The sequence below is a fragment of the Elephas maximus genome, chromosome 22, assembly GCF_024166365.1.
Source record: "Elephas maximus indicus isolate mEleMax1 chromosome 22, mEleMax1 primary haplotype, whole genome shotgun sequence".
Taxonomy (NCBI): Eukaryota; Metazoa; Chordata; class Mammalia; order Proboscidea; family Elephantidae; genus Elephas; species Elephas maximus.
In genome coordinates this window covers 60,931,095-60,947,470 of record NC_064840.1, presented here as the reverse complement: position 1 = coordinate 60,947,470, position 16,376 = coordinate 60,931,095, and the positions used below count along the sequence as shown (strand labels likewise).

The 16,376-nt window shown below is 37.8% G+C and overlaps 1 protein-coding gene across 1 annotated transcript in view; it reads left to right on the top strand.

Moving 5' to 3' along the window:
* ADAM18 (ADAM metallopeptidase domain 18) overlaps positions 1–15,994 on the top strand; it is a 171,485-nt gene extending 155,491 nt beyond the window's left edge. Inside the window, exon 22 of the mRNA XM_049865504.1 lies at positions 15,952–15,994. Within this exon, the coding sequence (XP_049721461.1) occupies positions 15,952–15,994 (43 nt within the window). The remainder of the gene's footprint in view (positions 1–15,951) is intronic.
* The last annotated feature ends 382 nt before the right edge of the window (positions 15,995–16,376 follow it).

Genomic DNA, 16,376 nt, shown 5'->3' with positions numbered 1-16,376 from the left:
TCTCTCCACAGCCTCTCCAACATTTATTATTTTGTATTTTTTGGATTAATGCCAGCCTTGTTGGAGTGAGATGGAATCTCATTGTAGTTTTAATTTGCATTTCTCTAATGGCTAATAATCAAGAGCATTTCCTCATGTATCTGTTAGCCACCTGAATATCTTCTTTAATGAAGTGCGTGTTCATATCCTTTGCCCAATTTTTAATTGGATTATTTCTCTTTTTGTGGTTGAGTTTTAGCAGAATCATATAGATTTCATAGATCAGGCGCTGGTCAGAGATGTCATGGCTGAAAATTTTTTCCCAGTCTGTAGGTGGTCTTTTTACTGTTTGGTGAAGTCTTTAGATAAGCATGGGTGTTTGATTTTTAGGAGCCCCTAGTTATCTGGTTTCTCTTCGTCATTTTTAGTAATGTTTTGTATTCTGTTTATGCCTTGTATTAGGGCTCCTAACATTGTCCCTATTTTTTCATCCGTGATCTTTATCATTTTAGACTTTATGTTCAGGTCTTTGATCCATTTGGAATTAGTTTTTGTGCGTGGTGTGAGGCATGGGTCCTGTTTCATTTTTTTGCAGATGGATATCAGCTATGCCAGCACCATTTGTTAAAAAGACTTATCTTTTCTCCAATTAACTGACACTGGGCCTTTGTCAAATATCAGCTGCTCATATGTGGATAGATTTATATCTGGGTTCTCAATTCTGTTCCATTGGTCTATGTGTCTGCTGTTGTACCAGTACCAGGCTGTTTTGACTACTGTGGCTGTATAATAGGTTCTAAAATCAGGTAGAGTGAGGCCTCCCACTTTGTTCTTCGTTTTCAGTAATGCTTTACTTATCCGGAGCTTCTTTCCCTTCCATATGAAGTTGGTGATTTGTTTCTCCATCGCATTAAAAAATGTCGTTGAAATTTGGATCAGAAGTGCATTGTACATATAGATGACTTTTGGTAGAATAGACATTTTTACTATGTTAAGCCTTCCTATCCATGAGCAAGGTATGTTTTTCCACTTATGTAGCCCCTTTTAGTTTTGTGCAGTAGTACTTTACAGTTTTCTTTGTATAGGTCTTTCACATCTTTGGAAAGATTTATTCCTAAGTATTTTCTCTTCTTGGGAGCTACTGTGAATGGTATTGATTTGGTGATTTCCTCTTCGATGTTCTTTTTGTTGATGTAGAGGAATCCAAGTGATTTTTGTATGTTTATCTTATAACCTGAGACTCTGCCAAACTCTTCTATTAGTTTCAGTAGTTTTTTGGAGGATTCCTTAGGATTTTCTGTGTATAAGATCATGTCGTCTGCAAATAGAGATAATTTTACTTCTTCCTTGCCAATCCAGATGCGCTTTATTTCTTTGTCTGAATTGCTCTGGCTAGGACCTCTCACTTGATGTTGAATAAGAGTGGTGATAAAGGGCATCCTTGTCTGGTTCCCATTCTCAAAGGAAATGCTTTCAGGCTCTCTCCATTTCAGATGATGTTGGCTGTTGGCTTTGTATAAATGCCCTTTATTATGTTGAGGGATTTTCCTCCAATTCCTATTTTGCTGAGAGTTTTTATCATGAATGGGTGTTGAACTTTGTCAAATGCCTTTTCTGTGTCAATTGATAAGATCATGTGGTTTTTGTCTTTTGTTTTATTTGTATGGTGGATTATATTGTTTTTCTAATATTGAACCAACCTTGCATACCTGGTACAAATCCCACTTGGTCATGGTGGATTATTTTTTTTTGATATGTTGTTGAATTCTATTGGCTATAATTTTGTTGAGGATTTTTGCATCTATGTTCATAAGGGATATAGGTCTGTAATTTTCTTTTTTCGTGGTGTCTTTACCTGGCTTTGGAATCAGGGATATGCTGGCTTCATAGAATAAGTTAGATCGTATTCTGTCCTTTTCTATGCTTTGAAATACCTTTAGTAGTTGTGGTGTTAATTCTTCTCTGAAAATTTGGTAGAACTCTGCAGTGAAGCCTTCTAGGTCAGGGCTTTTTTTTTGTTGGGAGTTTTTTGGTTACCTTTTCAATCTCTTTTTTTGTTATGGGTCTATTTAGTTGTTCTACTTCTGGGTTTTTACTTCGGATTGCGTTAGGTAGGTAGTGTGTTTCTAGGAATTCATCCATTTCTTCTAGGTTTTCAAATTTTTTAGAGTACAATTTTTTTGTAGTAATCTGATATGATTCTTTTAATTTCAGTTGGTCTTGTTGTGATATGGCCCATCTCATTTCTTATTCAGGTTGTTTCCTTTCCTGTATTTCTTTAGTCAGTCTGGCCAATGGTTTATCAATTTTGTTAGTTTTTTCGAAGAACCAGCTTTTGGCTTTGTTAATTCTTTCAATTGTTTTTCTGTTCTCTAATTCATTTAGTTCTGCTCTAATTTTTATTATTTGTTTTCTTCTGGTGCCTGACGGATTCTTTTGTTGCTTGCTTTCTATTTGTTCAAGTTGTAGGGACAGTTCTCTGATTTTGGCTCTTTTTTATGTGTGTGTGTGCATTTATCGATATAAACTGACCTCTGAGCACTGCTTTTGCTGTGTCCCAGAGGTTTTGATAGGAAGTGTTTTCAGTCTTGTTGCATTCTATGAATCTCTTTATTCCCTCCTTAATGTCTTCTATAACCCAGTCTTTTTTGAGTAGGGTATTGTTCAGTTTCCAAGTATTTGATTTCTTTTCCCTGATTTTTCTGTTCTTGATTTCTACTTTTATGGCCTTGTGGTCTGAGAAGATGCTTTGTAATATTTTGATGTTTTGGATTCTGCAAAGGTTTGTTTTATGACCTAATCTCTAATATGTGATCTATCCTAGAGAATGTTCCATGTGCACTGGAAAAAAAAAGTATAGTTTGCAGCTGTTGGGTAGAGTGTTCTGTATAGGTCTATGAGGTCAAGTTGGTTGATTGTAGCAATTAGATCTTCCATGTCTCTATTGAGCTTCTTACTGGAAGTCCTATCCTTCCCCAAAAGTGGTGTGTTGAAGTCTCCTACTGTAATTGTGGAGGTGTCTATCTCACTTTTCAGTTCTGTTAAAGTTTGTTTTATGTATCTTGCAGCCCTGTCATTGGGTGTGTAAATATTTAATATGGTTTTATCTTCCTGGTAAATTGTCCCTTTAATCATTATCCTTCTTTATCCTTAGTGGTGGATTTAACTTTAAAGTCTATTTTTTCAGAAATTAATATTGCCACTCCTGCTCTTTTTTGACTGTTGTTTGCTTGATATATTTTTTTCATCCTTTGAGTTTTAGTTTGTTTGTGTCTCTAAGTCTAAGGTGTGTCTCTTGTAGGCAGCATATAGACGGATCGTGTTTCTTTATCCAGTCTGAGACTCTCTGTCTCTTTATCGGTGCATTTAGTCCATGTACATTCAGCGTAATTATAAAAAAAAAAAAATTTTTTTTATGAGTTTAGTGCTGCCATTTTGATGCCTTTTTGTGTGTGTTGTTGACAATTTCATTTTTCCCCTTTTTTTGCTGAGAAGTTTTTATTTTTAAAATGTGTGTTCCTCATTTTCATAGTAGTTGATTTTATGTTTGCTGAGTCGTTATGTTTTTCTTGGTTTTTATTTTGAATTATGGAATTGTTAGACCTCTTTGTGGTTACCTTAATGTTTACCCCTATTTTTCTAAGTAAAAGCCTAACTTGTATCATTCTATATCACCTTGTTTTCCTCTCCATATGGAAGATCTATGCCTCCTGTGTTTAGTCCCTCTTTTTGATTGTTGTAATCTTTTACATAATGACTTCAATGATTCCCTGTTTTGAGCATTTTTTTTTAATTAATTTTATTCTGTTTTTGTGATTTCCCTATTCGAGTTGATATCAGAATGTTCTGTTCTGTGACCTTGTGTCATGTTGGTATCTGATATTATTGATTTTCTGACCAAACAATTTCCTTTAGTAATTCTTGTAGCTTTGGTTTTTTTTTGTTTTGTTTTGTTTAGTTTTTGCAAATTCTCTAAGCTTGTGTTTATTTGTAAATGTTTTAATTTCACCTTCATATTTGAGAGAGAGTTTTGCTGGATAAATGATTCTTGGCTGGCAGTTTTTCTCCTTCAGTGCTTTCTATATGTCATTCCATTGCCTTCTTGCCTGCATGGTTTCTGCTGAGTAGTCTGGACTTATTCTTATTGATTCTCCTTTGTAGGTGACTTTTCTTTTATCCCTGGCTGCTTTTAAAATTTTATCTTTGGTTTTGGCAAGTTTGATAATATGCCTTGGTGATTTTCTTTTTGGATCAATCTTGTATGGGGTTCGATGAGCATCTTGGATAGATATCCTTTTGTCTTTCATTATGTCAGGGAAGTTTTCTGCCAACAGATCTTCAACTATTCTCTTTGTATTTTCTGTTATCCCTTCCTCTTCTGGAACTCCAATCACATGCAAGTTATTCTTCTTGATAGAGTGCACATGATTCTTAGGGTTTCTTCATTTTTTAAAAGTTCTTTTATCTGATTTTTCTTCAACTCTATTGGTGTCAATTGCCTTATCCTCCCCCTCCCCCACTCTGCATTCCAATTGCTCGATTCTGCTCCTCTGACTTCCTGTTGAGTTGTCTAATTCTGTAATTTTACTGTTAATCTTTTGGATTTCTGAATGCTGTCTCTCTATGGATTCTTGCAGCTTATTAATTTTTCCACTATGTTCTTGAATGATCTTTTTGATTTCTTCAGCTGCTTTATCAATGTGTTCTTTGTCTTTTTCTGTAGATTGCCTTATTTAATTTCTGAGGTCATCCTTGATGTCTTGAAGCATTCTGTAAATTAGTTTTTTTTTATATTCTGGATCTGGCAATTCCAGGATTGTATGTTCATTTGGGAAAGGTTTTGATTCTTTAATTTGGGGATTTGTAGAAGCAATCATGGTCTGCTTCTTCATGTGATTTGATATCGACTGCTGTCTCCAAGCCATCTATAAGATATTGTAATGATTTATTTTATATTTGCTCACTGAGTCTTGTTTTGTTTTGTTTCAGTATACCCAGATGGGCTACTTGATTGCACTGTCTTGATTGTTGTAGCATTTGAATCACTTATGCCCTATTACCAGCTGGTTTGGCCTGTTACCAAATATATAAGCCTAAGAGTCCATTCACTATTCTTGAATAGAATCAGCTAAGGTGTTCTGATTTTGGGTCACCAAGTGTGTGGTATAGACTGTCACCTATTAACTTAGAGGACTAGTGGTGATAGTTGTGTGCACCAGATTCTAGTAGTGGCAGGGGGTCACATTCCAAGGAGGGCAGGATGCTAACAGCCATCCCGCACATGCCAGTGAGGTAGGTGTGTCTCTTTTCCTAAAGCACTTTGGTGGGTGGGCTCTACAGCTGTACCTTAGGCACCCAATACTTGTACCTTTAAAGATTTGTAGGTGTCAGTATCCTCTGACCCCTTTGGCAGGCGGCTAGGTGGTTTGGGTGGAGCTTCAGCCCTCAGTTCCCTAATGTGGATCAGTGAGGGCTCTGTGTAATAGGTAGAGATGTCAGACCTGGAAAACTTGTTTTTCCAGTGCTCCCCTAAAACAATTATAGTCAGATCTCTATCAGAATTGCCTTTGCATTATAATAGCCACCTTGTTCCCTGTAGGGATGAAAGCCAAAGACTGTGGATCTCTTGTGCTTAGCTGCAGCTGGTTCTGTATTTTTATTCCAGTTTAGGGAATCCAGGGAAGGATTTTTTAACCCTGGGTTGTTAGTAGCTGCTTCTCTCAGTCCAGGAGAATGGGTTAAGAAAAAAAAAAAAACCCTGCAGAGCACTTCACTCCCTGGCCCAAGAATTTCCAATGTTAATGAAGCCGCCTGCAGGGAGGGGAGGGATCAGATAGATAGGAGAGAGTAGCCCCAGCAATACAGACAAAGTTACTTATCTTGCTTGGTGATGACTGTTTTATCTGAGATTACCAAGGGGCATGTAGCCTGTGTGTGCTGGCTGGGTTGAGATTGCCCCTGAGGGTCAGGCCGGCGTCCTGTGCTTGTGCTGTTTCAGAAGCCATGGTCAGTTCCTCTGCTCCTAGTCCAAAACCCAGTGCCAAGGTTTCCTGGCTGGGACACTGCACTTCAGGCTCCCAAACCAGTCACTGCTTCCCGGTGATTTCTCCTCCTGTCAGGTGCGTCGTTGTGCTGCCTGCGTGCACTGGCTGGGTTTCCCCCGAGGTTACTTCAGGGGCCTCGGGCTGCGTTCCATGCTTGTGCCGTCTCAGAAAGCCGTGCTCAGCTCCTCTGCACTTAATGCAAAGCCCGGCACCAAGGTTTTCTGAGTGGGACGCTGGCTCCAGGCTCTGAAAACAGTCGCTGCTTCCCCATGGTTGCTCGTTCTCTTGTCAGCTGCATCAGTGTGCAGCCTGCTTGCACTGGCTGAGTCTGTACCAAGGCTACCCCAGGGGGTTAGGGGTTAGGGCTGCATCCCGTGCTTGCTCCGTCTAAGTAAGCCACAGTCAGCCCCACCACTCGGCATCAGGGAAACGTGAGGGCTCAAGGCTGTGACACGGGACACCGATTTCAGAAGCAGTCGCTGCTTCAGGGCATGGCTTTTCGCTCCCCTGTCACTCAGGTCAGCTCTTTAGATCTTTGTTAGATGGTCAGGGTTCATAGATTGTATGTGAATGATTCACTTGTTTTTCCAAGTCTTTGTTGCAAGAGGGATCCGTGGTAGCTTCAGCCATCTTGGCCCTGCCTCCCTTTTCCTCCAACCTTGATGCTGCATTTTTCTTCCTATAGTCCAGCTTCTTAGATTATTTGATCAGCATAAAGAATGAATAAATAAGGGAAAGGACTGCACACCTTTTCCAATTTTAAACCATGTAGTATCTTCTCTTTCTGTTTGGATGACTGCCTCTTGATCCATATACAGCGTCCTCATGAGCACAATTAAGTGTTCTGAAATTTCCATTCTTTTTCACGTTATCCATTGTTTGTTATGATCCACACAGTTGAATACCTTTGTGTAGTTGATAAAACGTAGGCAAATATCTTTCTGGGGTTCTCTGCTTTTGGTGAAGATCCATCTGCCATCAGGTATGATATCCCTCATTCCATGTCTCTTCTAAATCTGCCTTGAACTTATGGAAGTTCCCTTCAACTTATGGCTGCAGTCATTTTTAAATTATTTTCTGCAAAATTTTACTAGCATGTGATGTAAATAATTTCTGCGTTCCATTTGTTTGTCTTTCTTTGGAGTGAGCATAAATATGGCTCTTCTCCAGTTGGTTGGCCAGGTGGCTGTCTTCCAGCTTTCTTGACTTAGGGGAGTAAATGCTTTCAGTATTGTACCAGTTCCTTGAAGTATCTCAATTATTATTCCATCAACTCCTGGAGCCCTGTTTTCCTCCAGTGACTTCAGTGCAGCTTGGACTTCTTCCTTCAGTATCATAGTTCTTGATCATATGCTACCTCCTGAAATGGTTGAATGCCAACCAATTATTTTTGGTACAGTGACACTCTTTCTTCAGATATAGTTGATGTGGTTCCTGTGTATCATCTTTGTTCACTCCCCAAGTAACATTTTCATGAAGCTGCCGAAAAAATAGTATTTTCTTAGTTAACTTTATAGAAGGCTTTAAAGCTCAGCTGACTTAGGATATTGCTAGTATAAAACCATCAGTCCAGCTACCTGGCTTCACTTGGAATTCCTTGGAGGTGACAACCGAGGATTGATCCTTATCAATGTCCTATTTCCAGCCATTGAATTAACCAATCTCTTGTTGCCCAGTGCTACAGGTAACAGAATTTTGTCTCTGGAATATCATTACCTCTGCCTCGAGTGAATATTTAGTGTAAGATAGAGTTGGACTGGATGGCACCTAAAACAGAGTTGGATTGTGTGTTTTTCCCTTTGTTAAATTTATTAGTTTTTACAAATAGCTTTTTAAAAGTCTCTTTATTTTTTGGATGGCCTCCTCAATCATGCCCTTTCAGTCTTTTCATGACACACTCAGCCTTAGTGAAGCTTTGTAAAATTAACAGCCAAAATATTGGATCTTCTTATAAAATACGATGATCTGGGTCACTTTTACTTCCGTTCTTCCACTGAAATTTACCACTGAAAATTAGCCATTGAATTTAACAAAAGAACATGCTAAGAATATTTTATATTACTTGGAAACTGGGGGCATTCTAGAGGGTGGCATTAAAAAAAAAAAAGCATAGTAGACATCAAAAAATGAGGAAAGTTCTAGCCAGGCTGCCAGAGTTAAGGAAGGATACTCGGAAGAGCCTAAATAATGTGTTTGGCTTCAAACATGGTCTGGAAATGAGGGGTGATCATGTAAAATTTCCTGGGAAGCCAATTCAACCCAAATCTAAGCCCAAGATTTCACAACAGGTAAGGATCCAATCTATGTGTGTGAGTGTGTGTGTATGAGGGAAGAGGAGGAAGTAGGCAATTGTATCTAATTTTTATAGTACTTGTATTATTTCTAAGAACTATGGAGCCCTGGAGGTGCAGTGGTTAAGGGTTATGGCTGCTAACCAAAAGATCGACTGTTCCAATCCACCAGCTGCTCCTTGGAAACCCTATGGGGCAGTTCTGCTCTGTCCTTTAGGGTCTCTATGACTCGGAATCAACTCAATGGCAACAGTTCTTTGACTTATGAGGCTACAGATCTTTTCATTTTCATCTTGGCCATTTTGGTTTTTGCTGAAAAGAAATGTTTGATCCATACTATTTGACCTTTTTTCCCCTGTCAGTTTGTTTATATTTTTACTTTTATAGGAGTTCTTTATGTATGTTGATTTACTAATGTGTGTGTGTTTTTACCTATACATGAATATCCTCTAGATTCCTATTGAAGGTTATACAATAATTAAAAAACTTATAATCTTAAGTATTGTGCATTCCTTTAACATGTATAACCAGGAATAGGTTAAAAAATATATCAAATGATCTGTCTTCACATGATAATAAGTGGTGGCTTAGACTGAAACCTTGATGTTGTCTCTGTGTAAATTTTAGCAAACATACAAAAAAGTGTAAAATGCATGTATGCACAATTTCTAAAACTTTCCAAAGTGGATACCTGCATATGTGCAAAACATTAAGACATAAGGTATTACCAGAAAACCATCTGTTTCTGGGCTTTTTAAAAATTATTTCAATGTCTTTACTTGTTATTAGCCTTCTTGAGTCAGTTTTGGGAAGTTTGGTGTTCTAGGAATTTGTCCATTCATCAAAATTGGTTTAATATGGTTCATAGTATTCTCTGTAACCCTTTTAATCTAAGGTCCTTAATGATGAGACTTCATAGTCTCATCTTTCTTTCCCAATTTGTTCATTTGTGTCTTCTCTCTTTTTTCTTGGTTAATCTAATTGAGGTATTGTTGATTTCATTGATCTTCTGAAAGATTCATTTTTTTTTTTTTTTGATTAGCTTCATGATTTTTATCTCTAGTGCTACTTGGCTTTCTGTTTCATTGATTTCTTTTCCTTATTATCTTCTTTCTTTTGTTTGCTTTGGAATTAGTTTGCTCTTTTTTTTCTCATTTCTTAAGGTTAACACTGAGATATTTGTTTTGATACCTATCTTCTTCCAATATAGGCATATGTATATATATTTTTTCTGTTGACATTTAATTTAATTTAGGTATAATCATAGAACATACTTTATATGATTTCAATTCTTGTTAATTGAAAATCATTTAAAATTTATTGAGAGGTTTGTGTTTGTTCATTTTTACTATCCTAAAATATTATCTATAATGAAGAGTGCTCCAAATGTGCTTGAAAGAAATATGTATTCTGTGGTTGATTGGAATATTCTATAGATGCCAATTAATTCTAGGTAGTTGGTCGTGTTGCTTAAGTCTTCTATACTCTCTCTGAATTTGTAATTTTTCTATCAGCTCTTGAGATGGATGCATTAAAATTTCTGTCCATTATTATTGAATTGCCTGTTTTCCCCTCCAGTTCTCTCACTTTTCTCTATGTACTCAGAGGCTTTGTTGTTAGTTGTGCATATCCATGTAATTGTTACATATTCCTGATGAAAAACCCCAAAACAAACTCATTGCCATTGAGTTGATTCTGACTCATAGCAATCCTATAGGACAGAGTATAACTGCCCCATAGAGTTTCCAAGGAGTAGCTGGTGAATTCAAACTGCCGACGTTTTGGTTAACAGCCAAGCTCTTAACCCTTACACTACCAGGGCTCCATTCCTGGTGACTTCACCCTTTTATAATTATAAAATACCTTCCTTTGTCTCCAGTAGCATTTCTTTTTTCTTAATATCTATTTTGTCTGATATTACTAGGGCTACTCCAACTCTCTTATTGATTGCATAGTAATGTTTTTCCATATTTTTTCTTTTATTAATTTTAAAAAAAAATTACAATGGTATTAGACTTACAGAAAAGTTGTGAAGATAGGATAGAGAGTTTCTGTATCTCTTTCACCCAGGCTCTCCTATTGCTAACATCTTACATCCCTACCTTTGTACATCTGTCACAACTAAGGAAATAACATTGGTACAGTAACTAAGCTATTAACTACACACACATTACTGTATTTCACTAGTTTTTCCCTAGTATCTTTTTGGTTCCAGGATCCCATCCAGCTACTAGACTACATTTAATCATTGTTTATCCCTCTCCTCCTCTGGTCTATGAATTTGAGGAATTCCTTGTTTTGATGACCTTGACAATTTCGAGGCATAGTGGTCATGTATTTTGTATAATGTCTCTCAATTCAGGATTGCTTGATGTTTCTTTCTTAGTTGTACTGGACCATAAGTTTTAGGAAGAAAGACCACAGAGAAAAAATGGGATTCTCATCACATCATTTCAAAGGTAGATGCTATCAACAAGGTATATCACTGTTGATGTTAACCTTGATCACCTGGATGAGGTGGTGCTCGTCAGATGCTTTCTATAAACTTGGAAATAACTTAAGTTTATTTCTGTATTTTCATACTTTAAGCCATAAAGGCCCGTCACCAAATAAATGCCACATGTTCTGTTTTTTGAGCAATTCTTTACTTTCTGGCACTATAAGATGCTCCAGACTCATTATGTATATTCCTTACCACAGCCCTAGAATCAATCACTTTTTCAAGGTTCTTGGTTTCTTTTACTGGAGAGTAGTGTTAGAAACTGATATCTAGATGCTATGTGTGTTCCTTGCTACTGAGGTGTCATTACATCTAGACTCTCAGAGTAGAAAGATATATAAAACATATGGATGTATACTAACACATACATGTATATCACTTCTACAATAATTTGTGTTCATTCATTTGTATTTGTTTATTTTTTTTTAAACATGAGTTCATACTGATGTCTCCAGTTTCAATCCAACAGCACATAGTTGATTCTAGTCTTCTCCCCTTGACTATGTGTAACTATGCTATCCATCAATGAGAAATCTGGATGCCACCATCAACTATCCATTTACTTATTTATTCAACCTGGGTATACATGCATGTAGTTTTGGAATTGTTAACCCATATTCCATGAGATACGACTTTAACAACTAGAGTACAGTATTTATGTACAGTTTCTTTTATCTTCGGTTCTAATTTTTTCTGGTCAAAATGTAGATTTTCTAATTGATTTAAGTCAGAAATTATTTTTCTTAACCCCTTCAATGAGGTTATGTCATATATTTCTAATAGAGTTAGATTTTTTTTTTTCAGGTTGCATTCCTTCCTGGGATTCCCAAACTCCTTGTTGATTTTTTTTTTTTTTTTTTGCCTCCATTAAGGTGTACTCTCTGTTCACTAAGGTTCTATGGATTTTGACAAACAAAAACAGTCATGTATCCACCATCCTAATACCATAAGATTAGTTCCACAAACTAAAAAACCTCCTGTGATTGCTTTAATTAAATACCCACTTCCCTAAACTCCTGGAAACCTCTGATCTATTTTTCATTCCTTAGTTTTGGCTTTTCTGGACTATCACATGGATGTAATCATACATTTGATAGCCTTTTAACCTGGCTTCTTTTACTTAGCAAAATGCTCATCTATGTTGTTAAGTGAATTAATAACTTGTTACTTTTACCTCTGAAGAGTATTCTAAGGAGGGATATGCCACATTTTATTTATCTACTCATGTATTGAAGAAAATTATAGTTGCTTCCAGTTTTGGATGATTGTTGACAGTTTCTTTGTTCCACTTAATTTTCTGTGCTGAGTTCTTTTTATGTATTTTCTTTTCATCTTTTTCATTGTTGTTGATTTTGTGTTTGCTGAGTCTTGTTTTTCTTCTATTTATTTTGATGGATAGGTTTGTCACCTTCTCTCGTGTTTCTTGAAATTTACCTTTATTTTTCTAAGTTTAAACCAATCTTGTATTTCTTGATAGCACTTTAACTTCGGCTCCATATGGAAATTCTATGAGTACACTTTTTTTCCCTCTTTTTTTGTTTTGACATTGTCATCATTTACATATTGATATCTCTGTTTCTATATTTTCTGTCTTTCAGCTTTGATTTGTTTTTGTGAATTTCCTGAGTTGTTTACTAAATGATCTGTCCTGTGTTCTAGTCTTGGATATTTGTCTGAAATTGTTGGTCGCTACCTGGAGGACTCCCTTTAATATTTCTTGTAATTTGGGTTTGTTTTTTACAAATTAACTTCTGTTTATCTGGGAATGCCCTACTTTCGCCATTGTATTTGAGAGACAGTTTTGCTGGATATATAATTCTTGGCTGGCAGTTTTTGCCTTCAAGGCTTTATGTATGTCATCCCATTGCCTTCTTGCCTACATGGTTTCTGCTGAGTAGTCAGAGTTCAGTCGTATTGGTTCTCCTTTGTAGTTGACTTTTCGTTTCTCCCTAGCGACTCTCAAGACTCTATCTTTGTCTTTGGTTTTGGCAAGTTTGATTATGGTGTGTCTTCGTGACTTTCTTTTGGAATCTACCCTGTGTGGTGTTCATTGAGCCTCTTGGATAGATATCTTCTCATCTTTCATGATATCAGGAAAGTTTGTGCCAGCAAATCTTCAACAATTCTGTGTTTTCTGTAATCCCCCCTTGTTCTGGTACTCTGATCACTTGTAGGTTTTTCCTTTTGATAGAGTCCCACGTAATTCTTAGATTTTCTTCATTTTTTAAAATTATTTTTTCTGATTTTTCCTCAAATTGGTGTCAAGGGATTTATCTTCAATCTCACTAATTCTGACTTCCGTTGCCTCAATTCTCCTCCTATTGAATTGTCTAATTCTGAAATTTTATTGTTAATTTTTTTGATTTCTAGTTACTGTCTCTGTGGTTTTTAACAGCCTGTTAATTTTGTGTTTTTGTTCTTTTACATTTTTTTCCCCTGAATTCCGCTATCACTTTGTCTGTGTGTTCCTTGGCTTGAACTTTGCCTGATTCCCTTCCTGATCTCTTTGAATTCTCTCTCAGGTAGTTCCATTACCTTATCTTTCTCCAGAAGGTTTCCTGGTTCTTTATTTTGGTAGCCTGCTGGAGCCATCTTGACCTGCATCTTTATGAGATTTGATATTAACTGTTGCTCCAGGGCATCAATAAATTATATTTATTTATCATATGTTCGTTTACTGTGTCCTAACCTTTTGTTTTGTTTGTTTTGATATGCTCAAGTAGGCTGGGTGTGTGAGCTACTTTGGTTATTGGCATCTATGAAGCTCTCACATTTTGTCTCCAAGTGGTTAGAGCAGCTACTAGGTGTGGAAGCCTAGGAGTCTATTTACTTTTCTTGTGTGGGTATGGCACTGGTGTCCAGGTTGTCAGTCACTAAGTGTGTGGTGCAGACTCTCACTACAGTCTTAGACAGGCAGGGTTACATAAGGGTGTTTGGAGCAGGCACAGGTATCTGGCTGCAGTAGGGGGCTATGTGTGGTGCAATGCAGGGGGCTGACAGCTGCACCTGGGTGCCTGGGTAGAGAGTGTGTCCCTGTCCCCTAGAGTGCATAGTGGGGACTATCGCAGCCAGTCTTTGGATACCCGGTGCTGTTGACTGGAGGATCTAGGAGGCACCTCTTATCAGACCGCTGTCATGGATGGCTAGATGGAGTGGGTGGTACGGCCAGCCCTCAAGCCCCTGGTGTGGCTGGGTGAGGACCCTGCTTAAGGGGTAGGGTGGTGTCAAATGTCATTAATCTGGAGCTCCCCCTTTGCTGCTACAGTTGAAAATGGGCTTCAGATGTATGCTCTGCTATTTTATGCTAATGATGGCATGCATTGTTGAATCAGCCCATGCAGGTCTCAGCAGGGGGAAAGGGTGCTGCAAGTCTATGGACCCCTTATGCTAGTGGCTGGGCAAAGGAACAGGCCCCCTGACTCACCCTGAGTTCCCAGCTTAGGGGGCATGACAGTTGTTGAATACTGCTAGACTGGTGTTGGAGCGGAGCAGGGTGAGGGGCGGGTGAGGGGAAGGAAGCACTTCTCTGTAAAACTCGGGGAGGTGGAGGTGTTATTTGGCCTCCCTGCTGTAGGTTAGAAGCTTGCACTTAACTTTTGCGGGTTTGGTGTTGCTCCTGCTTGGTTCTGGAGGTATGTGCAGATTTGTTGCTGCTTGGCTGCACCTGATGTGATAGAGCTTGTCTTTGGATGTCGTGCTTGCCTCAGCCCATGTGCATTGTGTAGACTCAGCTAGCAGGGTGCTGGCAATCTCGTGATCTGTACTTTCCTGCTGCTTTTGAATTGCCTCTCCTTCCACCTGCTGCTCAGTCCGATTCTTCAGCTTTGTCTTTGAAGATTAGGGTTCTTTGATTGTCGTATATAACTGACTCGCTTGTTTTTTTTGTGTGTCTTCATTACAAGACAGGAAGCATCTGCCTATTGTGCCATCTTGGCCCCGCCTCCTCTGCTTGCTTTAGGCTTTTTTTTCTTTCTAGTGCTGTAAGATGGAAGATCAGGCTCTTAATTTGAGTTCTTTCTTTTTTTAATATAAGTGTCTACAGCTGTAAATTTCTTTCTAGCTACTGCTTTAGGTGCTTCCCATAAGTTTTAATATGTTGGGCTTTCGTTTTCATTTGTCTGGAAACATTTTGTACTTTCCCTTATGATTTCTTATTTGACCCTTTTGTTCAATTCCCCCATGTTCGTAAATTTCCTAAATGTCCTTCTGTTATTGGTATCTAATTTCAGTCTCCATGTTCAGAGGGCATACTTTGTATGTTTTAAATCAGTTTAAATTAATTGAGACTTGCTTTATAGCTCTGTGTGTCATCTATCCTAGATGATGTTCTGTATGCGCTTGAGAAGAATGTGTGTTCTGTGGTGTTGGTTAGAGTATTCTATATACTCTATATACCCTGGTGGTGTAGTGGTTAGGAGCTATGGCTACTAACCAAAAGGCTGGCAGTTCAAATCTACCAGGTGCTCCTTGGAAACCCTACGGGGCAGTTCTGTTCTTGTCTGTATGGTCGCTAAGAATTGGAATCGACTTGATGACAATGGCTTTAGGTCTATTTGGTTTACAGTATTGTTCAAGCCTTCTATTTTTTTGGTTGATCTTCTGTCTAGTTTTTCTATCCATTATTAAAAATGGGTTATTGAAGTCTTCAACTATTCTTGTCAAATCGTCTGTTTCTCCTTTAATTTCTATCAGTTTTTTTTCATGTATTTTAGGGCTCTGTTATTAGGTGCAGATGTTTATAATTGTTGTATCTTCCTAATGGATTGACCCTTTTATCATTACGTTTCTTTTATTTCTACTAACATTTTCATCTTAAAGCCTATTTTTAAAGTTTATTATTTTTAGAGTCATTTCGTAGCTGTAATATTTTTGCCTTATACTGAAATTATAAATCCATACTAAATATATATTTTATCCTTAGCTTTCTATTTGGACTCCTTACTTTTCTGAGAAACAAACTCATCTACAATAGAATTGATTTTGATGCTTTTAATATGTGTGCGTGTTCACGTATATGTGTGTGTGTGTGTTTGACCTGAACCTTAAATTATAAATCCAGTAGTAGAAATGGTTCAAAGAGACAACTGTCTGCTACTTAAAATATGTGAATTTCTGTTTTTGTTTTCCTTCACTACAGTAATTCAGCTATTGTACCAGAAAGCTATGACGTGGAAAAGTAATATTGCCAACAACTTCACCAGCAAATGGCCTATCTCAAGAAATAGCGTGCTTTATACTTTACCTTACTCCTGATGCCATTTAAAATTTCAAATTCTTGAAAATAAAGCCTATGTGCAGGCTCTGGTGTGCCTGTGTGTGGGTGGGCTTTCCTAGTAATGCAAACTCTTGCTTTCCAGCCTAACAACCACACCTTCCTGCTTCATCCCCCTTTGGCCTCACACAACTTCTCCAGCCATGGCCAAGAGCCCAGGGTCCCACAGCCTCAAGCTGTAGGTGTTCCTTCCCCAACAGACCTATGTCCTTGTGGTGAGGTCAGCCAGCCATGCCGTGCCTCTTCTGCTGCTCCTGGCTGATTTTGGCTAACTGAGTTCTACCAGCTAT